The 16295-nt window shown below is 44.3% G+C and overlaps 1 protein-coding gene across 1 annotated transcript in view; it reads right to left on the bottom strand.

Annotated features, from left to right (window-relative positions):
* HNF1B (HNF1 homeobox B) overlaps nt 1–16295 on the bottom strand; it is a 194423-nt gene that overhangs the window by 102173 nt on the left and 75955 nt on the right. Inside the window, exons 3-4 of the mRNA XM_033921784.1 lie at nt 15205–15469; nt 12902–13143 (exon numbers count right to left, since the gene is read on the bottom strand). Coding sequence (XP_033777675.1) covers nt 12902–13143; nt 15205–15469 — 507 coding nt within the window. The remainder of the gene's footprint in view (nt 1–12901; nt 13144–15204; nt 15470–16295) is intronic.

Consider the following 16295-nt stretch of genomic DNA (forward strand, 5'->3'; position numbering starts at 1 on the left):
AGAGTTGAAAGCAGTTTCAAAAAAGTGTGCCTTTAGCTTGAATTTGAACGCTGCTAGGGAGGGAGCACGACGTATTGATTCAGGCAGCCTGTTCCAGGCATACGGTGCTGCAAGAAAGAAGGGACGGAGTCTGGAGTTGGCAGTGGAAGAGAAGGGTATAGATAAGAGGGGCTTGCCCGATAAACGGAGATCATGGGGAGGAGCATAGGGGAATTTAAGTGAAGAGAGATATTTGGGGGGCTTCAGAGCGAATGCACTATTAGAGGTGAATCCCATTCTGCTTTTTTTTCCCCTGAAAACTGGGGTTCCCTGTGTATCTGATTTGCATATTACAACATCATTGTCCCAACAAGAATTATTAATCTAAGACAGAAAAACAACCAGAGTATTGTATTTTCTAACATGGGTGGGTCTAGCACAATTTTTCTTCTTCCTGCTCTGTTTTCTCATACAGATAACACACTGACTGTTTAGCAACTAGTCTAACAAAGTTGGAAAAACAGCTTGACAGGCACACACGTAGCTTTAAAGCTAGATAGGCCCAGATCCCAAGGCCGCTGTGTCTGTCTTCTGTGCCAGTTTCCTCCTTTGAGAATGCAATCAATATAAGCACCAGTCTCCAGTAAATTCAATCAATTCTTGCTGCCGACCCTTTCTGACCTTTCGAGAGGCCTTTCTCCAATTCAGTAACCGTATCAAGGAGGCAATCATCACTCCTGTCTGCTCAAAAGGAGCTAGAATAGGCTGTCATTGGGGCCTATAGCCAGGGACAGCTCCTGCTGACCAGGTCTAGTGCTAGGAAAATAAAGGCCCAGGCTTAAGGCCCTTGCAGACTCAAGATAAATGAACCTTCCTTACAGTAATTGCAGCACCCCTAATAGGAAAAAACAAAGGATGTCATGGTGTGACTGAGTAGGCACTGAAAGGTTGAGGGGCACATGAAAGGAAACAAGGTTCCTTCAAAGCCCTGGTTTAATTGTCAATTAAGCATGCACAAGGGAGACAATGCCATGACAACAGCAGGACTGCATGCTGGTGTGTTATTGTAAAGTCAGAGCACAATGCTGAAAACAGCTGATTTTGCTGACAATGTGCTTGTAGGGCACCTTGTAGGCAATCAGCCTATGACAGGGAGGCAAGCGTCTCTTCTACCACCCCTATTGTGTGGGACATTCCTGGGTTAGGGTCACATTTTGGTCATCATTGCTGTGCCTAGTTCCATTGCCGCTGGCTGGTTCAACTCCTTATTAATATCAGTAGAGAAAAAAAACAGACTATGATTTGTGTCTGTGGCCTCTTAAGACATTGGCTGTGTTGCCTTCATTCCTAAAGGATGATCCGTCATGGACTTTTCACGCTGAGCTTATTAACTGCCTTAGATGTGTCTTCTGAAATAAGGGATGTGTTACTAAAGTGTCACACTCTCTCAGCCTGGAGACTGAATAGTGGAAGGGGGAGAGTGTGGCGCAGTGGTTAAAGCTACAGCCTCAGCAACTGGGGTTGTGGGTTCAAACCCCCACTGCTCCTTGTGACCCTGGGCAAGTCACTTAATCCAGTGTTCTTCAACCTTTTTACACCTAAGGACCGGCAGAAATAAAAGAATTATTTTGTGGACCAGCATCGGTCCGCAGACCGGCGGTTGAAGAACACTGGGCTAAGTCGTGGGCCAGACCCTGCCCATCTCTACCCAGTCTCTACCCCAGACCCTGCCCCCATAGTCCTAATTGTAACACTGTTTTTCCCATTCATTTTTCATATATACACATAATATAATCTTATTAACAACGCATCAATCGCACCGCGGACCGGCAGTTGAAGAACACAGTTTTGGGCCTGATGCCCATGCCGGCCCTGTGGACCGGCAGGAAATTTCTGTGGACCGGCACCGGTCCATGGACCGGTGGTTGAAGAACACTGACTTAATCCACCCCATTGCCTCAGGGACATTAGATAAGATTGTGAAGAAAAATGCTTGAGAACCTGAATAAATTCATGTAAACCGTTCTGAGCTCCCCTGGAGAATGGTATAGAAAAATGAATTAAAAAAATAAATCTCACTACTACATCCTTAGCCCTGTTCTGTGGACAATTCCAGCCTAATTTTTCAGGATATCCATAATATGCATAAAATAGATTTACATACAGTGGAGATAGTGCATGTAAATCTGTCTCATGCATATTCATTCTGGATATCTTGGAAAATCTGACTGGCTGGGGGTATCCCAAGGATAGGGTCATCATATGGCTCTAGAAAAAGGAGCAAAACAACAAAGAAAGGCAAGGAGGATGTCTTTATTTGAAACATTAGGTCCCAACAAGGTTCCCAGTTTTGGGCGTATAGAAGACGCCTTCTTCAGGGGACACTTAGATGAAAATGTTACAGGTTCAAAAGAAACGCTAAAACAGAAAGAGTCGTAACTCTCTCTGTTTTAGCATTTTTTTTTTTACCTGTAACGTTTTCATCTAAGTGTCCCCTGAAGAAGGCGTCTTCTATTCGCTGAAACTTGGATCCTTGTTGGGACCTACTGTTTCAAATAAAGACATCCCCCTTGCCTTTCTTTGTTGTTTTGCTTGTATCCCAAGGCTCTTCTGTTTGCCTGTCTAGAAAAAGGACGACAGATTCAGACATCTGGGATTTACTTCCATTGAAAGCACTAGAAGTAAAACCCGGATGTCTCAATCTGTCCTCCTTTTTCTGGAGCAATATGGTATCCCTACCCAAGCACTGGGTTCAGAAACCCCACTCTATCACCACAGCAGAAAACACTGAGAGACATTTGGTGGGAGAGGTATATGAATCGATTAATCAGTCTGAGAGAGTTTTGGTCTCACCTGCTAGAGAATCTTTACAGAACTACAAAGCCACCGAGTAGACCTTACAATAGGGATCCCTGCTTGCAGGCTGCAGGAGAAATGCAAGGATATTCCTGAAGGGGCATGCAAGAACGTCTTGATTTAGGCCGAGTTTTTAACCAATGATGCCGAAGAGGTCAAATGCAGAGATGGGTCTTGAAGTCTGAAGCAATTTATTTAAACTTTCTAGACAGAGTGAAATTTATCAGAGTGTTCTTCAACCTTTTGACACCTACGGACCGGCGGAAATAAAATAATTATTTTGTGGACCAGCACCAGTCCGCGGACCGGCAGTTGAAAAACACTGGGCTAAGTCGTGGGCCAGGCCCCGCCTATCTCCACTCAATCTCTGCCCCAAATTCCGCCCCCATAATAGTACTAATTGTAACACCATTTTTTCCATTCATTTTTCATATATACACACACACAAAATAATATAATCGTTTTAACAACACATAATGGTAACCACAAAATTAAACTACGGTACATAAAGCACGCTGTATGCTTCTCAATATTCATTCCTACCAGAACACAGATAACCCCTATGGAAATACGGGACCAAAAACTAAAAGTACTAATATATACAAACAAATCCTAAGATGCAAGACTCTGCATGCAGTACAACCCCAGAGGAAAAGAAACAAATGCATTTCTTCCTGAACAGACAGCAGATGTAAATCAATCACTAAATTAAAAAATAAAATCATTCCCCCTACAATCGTTGTTGTTTCCCTTCCTCCATGCTATGCCTTGCCTTCTGGCCTGCCCCCGGTATTATCTTCGGGCCTACTCCCTCTTCCTCAGAACTGCAGTGCACAAAGCCGTGGGCAGCGGCTCCTTGCGTGTCCCATGCCTCATCTGAAAGCCATCCGTCTGACATTGCGACATGCAGGACGTGCGTAGGAGCTTCTGCCCATGGCTTTGTGCACTGCAGCACCGAGGAAGAGAGAGCCGGCCTGAAGACAACACCGCATCAATTGCATCGTGGACCGGCGGCTGAAGAGCACTATCTGGGGCCCGATGCATGTGCCAGCCCTGTGGACCGGCAAGAAATTTCTGCGGACCAGCAATGGCACTGGTCCACGGACCGGCGGTTGAAGAACACTGGTCTATCTGTCTAATTATATCATTTCAGCCACATGCTAGAAGTTAGGTCTGTTAGCAGCTAAGTTAGTGACATACGTAGCTGTCAGTAGTCACATGGTTTAGGAATGGGGTGAAAGGGTTTCACTGATCATATAAAGGGGTATGAGAACCAAAATAGGTTAAGAACCCCTGATTTAGAAGATCCCTAAATGTGACAGTTGGGCAGACTGGATTAACCACGCACAGGGTTACCATATGGCTCTAGAAAAAGAGGAGGAGGAGAAGGGTGTTGCGAACCATGGAAGCAAGGGTTCATATCCCACTTCTCTCACTGACTTTGTGATCTTGGGTAAGTCTCTTCACCCTCCATTGCCTCAGGCACTAGACTAAGCTAATTTATGTAAGGCAAACAGCTCATTTGCCTGAATATGTAACTCAGCTTGAGCTTGGATTTAGAACAGTGAATAATAAAGAAGGTGTTGATGCCCCTGTGGAAGACTCTAGTGAGACCTCATTTAGAATTTTGTGAACAATTCTGGTGACTGCACCTTCAAAAAGATAAAGCAGGATGGAGTTGGTCTAGAGAATGGCTACTATAATGGCCAGGAACCACTTCACAGGTCACAGACCTGATGGGCCGCCGCGGGAGCGGACCGCTGGGCGCGATGGACCTCTGGTCTGACCCAGTGGTGGCAACTTCTTATGTTCTTATGTTCATAAAGCGTGTGGGGACAGACTTAAAGATCTCAAAATGTACTGTATACTTTGGAAGAAAGGCAGGAGAGGGGAGGTATGTAAGTTTTCCTCTTTATTAATTTCCTTTAATATTATATACTGTAAATCGAGTCGAGCTTTATTCCTATAAAGATGACGCAGTCTATAAATTCAAGTTTTAGTTTAGTTTAGTAATTGAAAGGAAGTTGTGAAATGAGGGAGCATAGAATGAAGGTGAAAGGGGATAGACTCAGAAGTAACCCAAGGAAATACTTCTTCATGGAAAGAGTGTTGAATTCATGGCAAGGCCTCTTGGTAGAGTGTGGTAGAAATTAAAACTGCATCTGAATTTTAGAAGCTTGAGACTAGTGCATAGGATCAGAGGAACAGATAGTAAATGGAATGGATGGGGCAGACTGGATAGGTCAGATGATCTTTGCCTTCATTTTTTAATGTTTCTATCTAAAATTCTGTACAAGTCAGTGTAAAATAGTGTTGCCTGAAAGTACTAGTGAGCTGCAGATTTACTGTTTATTGAGGGAGTCAATTCAGAGCAGTTTATATGAGCTTTGTAATTGTGTTACAATACATGAGCTTCTGCACAATCCAAACAAAAGAGCAGAGCGTGCCTGGTCTTCAAACCCCTCTTTATTAATAGTAAATAAATGACATAAGCAAATAAACTAAAACAGTCACGTAAACATATGGCAAATAATAGATTCAAATCACAGTCTCAACACGGTCTGTGTTTCGACCATGGTACCTGCATCAGGAGTCCCAAATGATACAAACAAAATCAAATCTGAATGCTAAAAGATAAAAACAAACCACGTGTGGCATCCAAATTCGGGATGACAGCTGCTATCTCACACTGGAGTAGACCTGGATATTCAATTCCAGTGCCCAGATACGGCCTGCCACCGAATATCCGGGTCTAATTCAGCCAGTGGCAGTCAGTATTTATAAAGACGCTGACTACCATGGATTGAATATCTACCCCTAAGATTTCTTCTGGAATAAACAAAAGTAAGAACCAATATGGGAGATAAATAGATAGATAGGTAGATTATACAGTAGTGGACAAATTTGTCCTCATCCCTGCAGGAACTCAATTTCCCCTTCCCGTCACTGAGAGTTTTGTCGATGTCCCTGTCTCTGCCCCATTCCTGTAAGTTCTACCTTAACCGCACAAGCCACAGACACTTATGATTTTAAAGTATTTGAGGCTTGTGCAGACGAGGATGGCGCTTGCAGGAATGGGACAGGACTAGAAAATGAGTTCCCGTGGGGACGGGGAAAAGTTTGTCCCCCTGTCATTCTCTCTATATAGAGCTAAACTATTTGTCCTTTGCAAAGCTAGCACACTTTGGGCAAGATTCTCACACTGTCGCTAAACTGTTTTCCGGCGGTTTAGCCAGCATGCATTTTAGTGGCGGATTATTATAACGGACCATCTCTGTCTTTATAACGAGGTTTCTAGCAGTCTCTGACAATGGCTTGCAAATGTGCTCTTTAACATTGGCGTTGGCTTTTAGCGACAAAAAAGCAGCAACTGGTCCGGAGGTGTCATTACAGTGCCAGGACTTGTGTTTTTGACTGTGGCTAATGAAAAAAAAATGTGTATTTATATATTTTTAGTGGAGTGTAGTAAAATCACACTTCTTTTGAATTTTTGAGAGAGACAGGCTTGTTAAAAGCAACCATTTCTTCTTAAGCGCGTGTATGATACCCTTGTCTTGTGTGTTTCTGGCTGGGCGTCTTGATTCAATTTCACATTAAAAACAAATTGCAAGATTTACCTGAATTATAGTAGTTTTTTGGGAGAGAAAGGCATGTTTTATGTGCAATTGACAAAAGTCGGCGTTGTTTCTCCCCTCCTCTCCCTTTCATTCGTTCAATAGTGCAGCAGGAGAGTTGGGTTTTTTTTTGTTGGGGGGAGGGGTTTAAGGCATTTTTCTGCACATGTGCCCATGGGCACTGAATCAGTGATGGGCACATGCAAATGTAGGAAATCTTCACTGCTTGTCTGCTGATTTTATTGGCATGTGCGATTTTTAAAGAATGTCTCATGTTTTTTAGATTCGGTATCAAAATGGCTGCGGTAGCAGACGGTCGTTTTTTAACGCGGGTTTTTGAAAATCCTGTCCTGTGTGATGAGTGGACCTGAGGTTCAAATGAGTTCTCTGCTTCTGTTGTGCATGCTGCACTTTTCGACGGAGCCTGAAAGGACCAACCTGAGGTAGCAGTGAGAGCCGGTGACCTCATGCTGACCCCCTGACAACCCCAAGCTTGTCAGAAAGCTGCTCTCCTTTGTTTGCCTCTCCAACCTGCTGGCTTTACTGACTTTAGATTACAGGTACAAGGACAATAAGAAACCTTATCAAATGCTGCCTCTCATCCCACCAGCCACTCAGGTCTCTCAGCCATTATCTTTCACTCTCAGGCTCCTGCTTGCCCCTGTGTGGGGCAGGGTGGTGATCGTGATACCTTTCTTAAAGATCTCCTTTCCCTGTTCCATCCCTTGTACCATTAACATAAGAATAGCCTTACTGGGTCAAACCAATGGTCCATCAAGCCCAGTAGCCCGTTCTCACGGTGGCCAATCCAGATCACTAATACCTGGCAAAAACCCAAGATGTAGTAATATTTCATGCTACCTATTCAGGGCAAGCAGTGGCTTCCCCCATGTCTTTCTCAATAACCGACTATGGACTTTTCCTCCAAGAACTTGTCTAAACTTATCTTAAAACAAGCTATGTTATCCGCTCTTACCACAACCTCTGACAAAGCGTTCTAGAGCTTAACTATTCTCTGAGTAAAAAAATATTTCCTCCGATTGGTTTTAAAAGTATTTCCCTGCAACTTTATCGGTGTCCCCCTAGACTTTGTAATTTTGACGGAGTGAAAAATCGATCCACTTGTACCCGTTCTACACCACTCAGGATTTTGTAGGCTTCAATCATATCTCCCCTCAGCCGTCTCTTTTCCAAGCTAAAGAGCCCTAACCTTTTTAGTCTTTTCTCATACGAGAGGAGTTCCATCCCCTTTACAATCTTGATCGCTCTTCTTTGAACCTTTTCTAGCGCTACTATATCTTTCTTGCGATAAGGAGACCAGAATTGAACGCAATACTCCAGATGAGGTCGCACCATGGAGAGATACAGGGGCATTATAACATTCTTAAGTCTTGTTAACCATCCTTTTTTTAATAATTCCCAGCATCCTGTTTGCTTTTTTGGCCGCTGTGAGCTACAGCTGACCTTGAGCTTGCCGCACATTGGGCAGAAGGTTTCATTGTATTGTCAATGATGACACCCAGATCCTTTTCTTGGGCACTAACCCCCACGGTGGACCCTGGAATCCGGTAACTGTGATTTGGGTTATTCTTCCCAATGTACATCACTTTGCATTTGTCCACATTAAATGGCATTTGGCATTTGGACGCCCAGTCTTCCAATTTCCTAAGGTCCGCCTGCAATTTTTCACAAACCGCATGCGTTTTACCAACTTTGGAGGGAGAAAAATCCACCTTACTGCAATGCAAACAAATTAATTTGTCCCTTGATGTCCCCCTCCCCCTACTACCATGCTACTTTCTGTCTGTACATCAACCATCGATCATCAGCATTTCAGCAAGCAATAGAGAGGCCAAAACAGCTGGCTAGATTTAGGATAAATGTAAGCAATGTGACTAAGTTCTTTCATAAAAATTGCCTGCATCAACTTAGCCAGCTTGATGAACCAGGACACTTTCCTGAAAATATGCTTAGGACCCAGCACCCTGATATAAAAGTAAGCACTACTGGATTATTCTTCCTTCACCAGAATCTCCAATATAAAAAGAAACATCTCTTAAAGCCTTGATCCCTTTCCCTCCATCTCTTTCAATGAACCTCCTAGTGTAAAAACAAGTACGCCTGGAACCTCGGTCTCCCTCCTCCCATCTCCTGAATCCCCAGTGTAATAATAGACTCCATTAAAACCCCTGTCCCCCTGTGTCTCCTCATCCCCTGAAAACCCAGTGTAAACGTAAGCACTCCTGGAGGACTGTCCAGGTCCTGGACGGACTTTCCAAAACTCGGCAGTTTGTCTGGGTTTTGGAAAGCCCCGACGAGCTCCGGCCACATCTGGTGGGCCTCTGAACATGCACAGATGACATCACACACATCTGTATATGCTCCAGGCTCTCCAGAGGCGGCCAGAGCTTGTCGGGGAAGAGAGGAGGTTTGTGGGGGCGGGGCTGGAGGCAGGGAGGAGTTGGGGTGGAATGAGACAGCGCTGAAGGCAAAACTGGGTAGGGCTGGGGCGGAATGGAGCGAGGCCGTGTGTCTGAGGTTTTGTGGCCTGAAATATGATAACTCTGTCCTGGAGCCCTGATTATCCATTCTTTCACTTCTTCTAGATGTCTAGCCGTAAAAAGCTCAGAGAGAAGGAGGAGGCTGGCATGAGCAGTGGATAAGAGATGCTGCTTGTGACCAGCAAAAATTTGAAGAGGTTCGGGGGTGCAGGAAGGGTGCATCGGAAAGAGGAAGAGATTTGCTGGCGACCCCACCAAAGCGATGCCTGGAATGGTTTCAAGTTTATTTCATATTTGATAAAATTGCTTTTTTCAAAGATTACAAAGCGATGAACAATAAATATTTTTTAAAACCTCTGTCTCCATAATATAGGGATAGACAGATGTACATTTCATAGGGAAATCGGGGAATAACTACAATTTGATATAGGAAAGAGAACAAATAAGGATAAAACAATAGGAGCTATGTTATATTAGATCAGTACTTCAAATGGGAATAATAACTCAGTTAAAAAGGCTAATTAATTAAAGGCGTCTCTATACAAGAAACTTTTAGTTTTGATTTAAATTTTTTGAGGTTCTTTTCTTCTCTTACCTGAGTTAGTAGTAGGTTCCACGTTTGGGGAGCAGTGACAGAGAAGAGTGTGGTACGTTTGTATTTGTAATTCGTAGGGATGGACTAGTAAGTAGATTTTTGTCCTCGGATCGTAAGGAACGGAAAGGAGAATACGGAATAATGACTCGGTCTGCCCCCTTGCCCCCCTTTTCTATGCCAGCGTTACCACCTGCTTTATCAACTTGCCCAATTATTGTTTTGATCACCCCAGCACACACGAGCAGGTCTTGATATGAGCTATGTGTGAGCACTTGTAGTATTGTATCGTTCAGTCCCTACCGTGGAGGACTGGTGAACTCTGTTTGACCTAGAAGTTTCCTTCTGCCCTTTTACATTTCTTTTCGTTATTTAATTGAAATTGAAATTTCAGAATAATACAAGCAAACATACATTGCTCTTCAATAAAACAAGAAATAAACTGCCAAAATATTACAAAGAAACAATCACAGGAAATCGAAATTAGGTTATTCTTGAGTCTACAATCTAGGTTGCAGATAATTAAAGGACCCTTTTACTAAAGGGTTTTAGAATCTGTAGATTCAATGCAGTAGTATTTAGGGTTTATTTTATCTTTTTTTTTTTTTTCAGATCCCATGCTAATTTTTCCATTAGTGTGTGGTACTTGCAAAAAATTAACAGGGGAACACTCAAAAAAGCCGCTGAAAGTTAGGCGCCTAGATCTCACCTGCAGGTGCCCAACTTAAGTGCTTTAATTGGTTTTAAGTGGCGCAATAGTTGAGCATGCCATTAAAAATGGATTTTAAAAAGATTAGATACCGCTAGGTGCCCCCTAGGTCCGGCACATGAGTCTATAGCATCTACTAGCACCTAGGGGTCCTTTTATCAAGCTGTGGTAGGGGGGTTTAACGCACGTAATACCGCGTGTTAAACCACCTGCCGCGCTAGCCACTAATACCTACATTGAGCAGGTGTTAGTTTTTTAGCCGGCCACGTGGGTTAGCGTGTGATGAAATGTCCGACGCGCAAACCCCGCTAGCGCGGCTTGATAAAAGGAGCCCCTAGTGACAAGGAAGCCCAGAAGTGGGTGTGTTTAGGGGCAGCTCTGGACTTTGGCATCACTATGTGCCACTGGCCGTGATTTTACAAGGACCCTAGGTGCCGGAAATATAGTCTGTAAAACCCTGGCTTACCATTCTGGCGCCTAGGGTTCTCGCTAGCTGGGAATCTGTAAGCGGCGTCCCTCCGTGATTGACATGCAGCAGGTGCCATTTACAGAATCAGCCCCTTACTGCCTCCTATTTAGGAGGTGCTAAGTACTTCTGCGTTAACTCAGCATTAGCCAGTTCACGCACGTGAATACAAATGTGCTAACTGCAGGGTTACCATACATCTGGGGAAACCTGGACATGTCCTCTTTTTAGAGGACTGTCTGGGCGCCTGGAGGGATTTCCAAAACCCGGCAGTTTGTCCAGATTTTGGAAATCTTGAGCTCAGACGCCGCATCTGGAGGCCTTTGCGCCTACATGGCCGTCACCGTGATGACATCATATGCACACATGCATGCATGTGAGTCATTGCGTCGACATCTGCTCATGCGCGAAGGCTTCCAAATGCAGCTTTCGAGCTCGGCGAGGATCATGGGGGAGGGGGTGGGGCTTGGGTAGGAACGGGGTAGAGTTGGAGGCGGAATGGGGTGGGACTGGGGGCGGAAGAGAGTGGGGCCAGGCGTCCTCTTTTTTTCAAAGAGAAAATCTGGCAACCCTAGCTAACTGGTTAACATTTTCACACTCATTCTCCACCCATGAGCTATTATATTATTATTATGAGTTTTGAGTTATTAATGAATTATTATATCTTTACTATTTAATAATTGTTTTCTCAAGTACTTTAGCTAGATTGTGAGCCTTCGGGACAGTTAGGGAACTTCCAAGTACCTAATTTTTATTTTTATTTTATTATAACCCCTTCTAAGCTTTGGGGAAGACGGGCTATAAAAATGAACAAATAAATAAATGACACGCCCCCCTCTTTAATGAGTGTTGTAGTAGTCTTTTTTCACAAGCTAATCCTGGGTTAGAGCTTAATGTCCTTTAGTAAAAGGCCCCTAAACATGGAGAATTCTCAAAATCCAAAGACTACAGATATATTCCAAGGGAATATTAAGTAAAACAGTGACCAGCCCACCTCCTTTTTCAGGGGGATGAAGGCCCCTCACTAGAAGAAACTGCAGTAGATGTCACCACAGACTTAATAGAAATAAAAATTAATGATGACAATGGTTCAAAAAATCATATCTAGTACTTTAGTAAGTCATTACACATTTACATGGGAAACATACATAGGAGGCCCCTAATTGCTAAATCATAGGTCTGAAAAGCAAGAATTGCCTAAGCTTCTTTCATATTTGTTGCGATACATCAAGAGAAAACCTAACCTCGGATCTCATGCTCTTTAAAGGGTACAACAGTCTCTTTACCAGACACTTCCAAGAAAGAAGTTAACTCAAGACTATCAAAAAGTTGCTCAACCACACTTCCTTTTGAAATACATTTTTGAAATAGGAGAAGTGAGGCCTCTGGGACTTTCCCACCTCTAGAAGATACTTTTTAAACATGTCATAAGGGGAACAGTAAATGCCTTAGGAAAATTTATAACAGGCAAATTCCTCGTGCATATTCAGTGGCGTACCTAGGGTATGTGGCACCCGGGGCCCATAATTTTTTGACACCCCCCCCCATGTAATAACCATGAAACTGAATAAATGGTCATAATAGAAACAGGCACGACAGCAGGTTGGGGATTGCTACTCGCGTCAGAAACTTTACAGAGGTATGGGGGAAGGGAAGCAGTGCGCGTGTGGGGCGGTGGGGGTAGCAGAGAAGGAGCATGTAGGGGTGGGGGTGGGGAGGAGGGCGGGGAGGCGCCTCTCACCCTCACTACACCACTGAATATAACTCTTGATTATGGTGACCCATCAAAAGTGCGCCGGACTTTGGTGCAGCGACATTTGCGTGCAGGACCTATGCGCGCCACCACTTTGAAGCCTTTCCGTTAGTGCTGTCTTCATGCTCCCATTTTGGGGGGGGGGGAGTGGAACCCTCACTACACTGAAAATTCCCGAACACCAAAAAAGGAAAGGAGAATGAGAGTTTTCAGTGTACGGGAGTGCAAGGACTTGTAAATGTACTGGGGCGGGTTCCCCCCCTCACAGCACTAACGGAAAGGCTTCAAAGCGGCAGTGCGCATATGTCCATGCAAATGTCGCTGTGTGATTATTGGCGTGCCAAAGTCCATGACCATACACTCAAAAGTAATCTAGGATCTAAAGGGATGCAGGGACTTTGAGTACAAGAGAAAGACCAAAAGGCACTTACCTTGGAGTTTGATGGGTGGCGAGGTGCTGGGCTGGGTATGATGTGGTGAGCTATGAGATAGCAGCGGATTGACGTGCGAGTGAGGTTGGCCTGTACTGTACGCATCCATGGCCAATTTCTGACGGAATGCTTCCTCTTTCCTCCGGTTGGCAAACCAGTTATAGACCCTAACCTCGGTAACTAAATTGGATCCAAGTCCATGTGCCTTCGATGGAGAGACCCCTCGTTGCAGGCATTCTGCTCTGGGAATGAAAATAAGCAAAGCCTTTTAAACGAGGAAGGACCCCCGACTCTTTCAGATGCATTCCAAGCTGAATGTTTTCTGTATTTCCACTCTAAACACAATTGCAAACCAGCTTTTAATTTCTTTGATGAGGAATGTTAAATGAGGACAGTACTGTGAAGATTAATTCAGCAGAAAGTAAAGCCAATTTCCCTAATAAAACTGAGAAGGTAATGGACAGCTGAGTAAACCTTTAGGAACAACAAACATGTGAATTGAGCATTTTACTTAAACTTGACAGTTGTAGCACTATAGAAAAAAACATCCAGCCACCATAAAGCTGCATGGCCAGATGGTACAGATCAGGTAGTGAGATACACCCCCTCTTCTACAAAACCGTGCTAGCGGTTTTTAGTGCAGAGAGCGCACAGAGAGTCATGTTGAATGGCCCGCGCTGCTCCCAATGCTCATAGAGTTCCTATGAGCGTCGGGAGCAGCACGGGACATTTAGCGCGGCTCCCTGTGTTAGAAACTGCTAACGCAGTTTCGTAGAAGAGGGGGACAATGGCATAGCTAAGGAGATTGGCACCCGGCATCGCCGTGCTGTGCGCTCACCCACTCTTCCCCACTGCTTGGGGGTGACCCCCCCCCCCCCCCACGTATCTCTTCAAATGTTTGCCGGTGCAAGCCGCATCTTTCACCCGCTACTCACGCTGGCGTCAGCTCCCATCTGAGTCACATCCTGGTCACGTGACCTGGAAGTGATGTCACAAGTGAGCCGATGCCGACACAAGCAGCATGTGGAAGATGTTGCTCATGCCGGCAAAGATTTAAAGAGATTAGTGGGGAGTGAAGAGGAGGAGAGGTGCCAGTGCGGGGGCCCCTCAAGAGGACGGCGCCCATGGCAGTCCACCCCCCCTTCCCCCATACCTCTCATTGTTCACCACCGCACGTAACAACTTCAGCGTACTCTTCGCGACCCTGGCGGCTCTCCTTCTGATGGCACCCGGAAGTGATGTCAGCGGGAGAGCTGACATGGTCACAAGGAACACGTCGAAGTTGTTGCTCATGGCAGTGAACAACTAGAGGTACGGGGGAAGAGAAGGGGGCACGCGTGTGGCGTGGGGAAGAGTGGGACGAGGTGGAGGGGCCGGACTGCCACCCTCACCTCCCCCCTTACTACGCCATTGGTTCCTCTTCCTCTGAAATGTGGATGAATTCAGTAGTCTTGAATAAGCCAACGCCACTCTTTCCAGAGCAATCCTGTGCAAAATGGACATCATACTTTGATCTGGATAGACTTACCGTTCCCAAAGCCCTTGTTAGAGGTGCATTGGCTATTTTAAATTACCCACCTTTCAAGTTTCAAGTTGCTTAAAATTTGATGAAACGCTAATCATAAATTCTAAGCGTTTAACAATTAAAAAATGGGAAAATTAACATACTTGTTTATGACAAGACGTAACATACATGAAAACAAGAGGATAGTGGGGGTAAATACAATTTAAAAAGAAAAGAGTACAATTAGGTTAAAACAAGAGGGCAGTGAGAGAAATCATATTAAAAGTTAAATGGGATCAATACAGAAACTGGCAAGGTTGGACCCAGAGATCATTTGGCATTCATAGGCGTCTTTAAAGAGGAAACTTTTAAGGTTTCCCTTAAATTTATCTAAATTTTGCTCAGCCCTTACATGTGAAGGCAACGAGTTCCAAGTTGTAGGGGCCGTAGTTGCGAATGAAGAAGCCCTACGAGAACTAACGATTTTTAAAGATGGAACGTGAAGAAGATGCTGAGATGCTGATCTTACGGCTCTCGAAGGATCATGAGGAATGAGAAGCTTATGAATGAAGGCAGGTTCTTTGGTGTTCATGGTTTTAAAGGAGATTAAAGCAATTTTATATATAATTCGATGAGGAATGAACAGCCCATTGTTTTACCTTAAATGCAATGTGCAGTTGTTCCTTGCCACTTTAGACAACCACCAAGTTTGCTTCATAGTTAAGCCAAGACGGATAATATCAGCTTATCCTCTCCCCTCTCTTTCTCTACCCCTTCTGCATCCATCTGTCGGATTTACCTGTTACATTCCTCAACTAAAGCTTCCCTTTCTTCCTTGCTAGGATTCTTTTGCCTCTCGTAAGCCTGGTACAGTATTTGCTGAGATGCAGGTCCCCATTTGAAGCGGTTACGCCGCATCTTCTTGTTGATGGGCTCGATGCAGGAGTCATCGGGCTGGCCGGGGACTTGACTTTGCTGATGGAACTCTGGAAAGAGAAACAGCAGCTGATCCTGACTGCTCTTGTCTGTCATATTTCCAGAACCCTGGACTGTCTGGTTGAATTCTGAAAAAGAAAAGGGTAAATATGATCTGGCCTATTGCCACAACAACTTGAGTACATTTTGTTTTGTTCTCTTTTCACTGAATTTCATTTCTGCACTTCTGTTTGATCAACAAAAATCATTAGCAGCAAATAATTCAAGTGCTGGTTGACTTCAGCAGCTGCTTAAAGCTTAGCTCTTTTGCTGTCATAATGGGATATGATATCTCTGGCTGATGACATCATTAGAACTTTCCTGCTTCCAGACAAGTGATGTCATCATCATGCACCTTTGTTCCTCTGTCAGGAGTCACACATTGCTTTCTACCTGTTTATATCACTAATGTGATTTTCCAACTCCCTTGAAATGTCAATAATAATAAAACTATAGGGTACAATATTAAGCCAGTGGCAATCAGTATTTAGCTTATCACCACTGGGGTGAAACCCATAAATTAAATGTCGGGCCATATCTGGGCACCAGCACTGAATTTCCAGGTTTGCAGAGCTAGCTAACACATAGCCAGTTAAGTGTGATATTCTGATACAGCCCTTAACTGGCTATGATTACAACATAAAAATAGGACTGACTTTTATGTGGTCATGCTGAACATCCTTAATTCATTTTAATTACAATGAAATAACCAGTGCAGTAGTAAAGGGTGGGGGCAGACCACCCCAGATACAATCTTGGCAGGGAGTGCCGGCATCTCTCTGCCCCCTGTGTACCTCTTTAAATGTTCGATTGCGTGAGCAGCATCTTCCATTTGCTCTTCGTGCGGGCCTCAGCAACCTTTTGATGTCTCATCCTGGTCGCGGGACCAAGACGTGACATCAGAAGAGAGCCAAA

Source organism: Geotrypetes seraphini, chromosome 15 (genome assembly GCF_902459505.1).
Source record: "Geotrypetes seraphini chromosome 15, aGeoSer1.1, whole genome shotgun sequence".
NCBI lineage: Eukaryota > Metazoa > Chordata > Amphibia > Gymnophiona > Dermophiidae > Geotrypetes > Geotrypetes seraphini.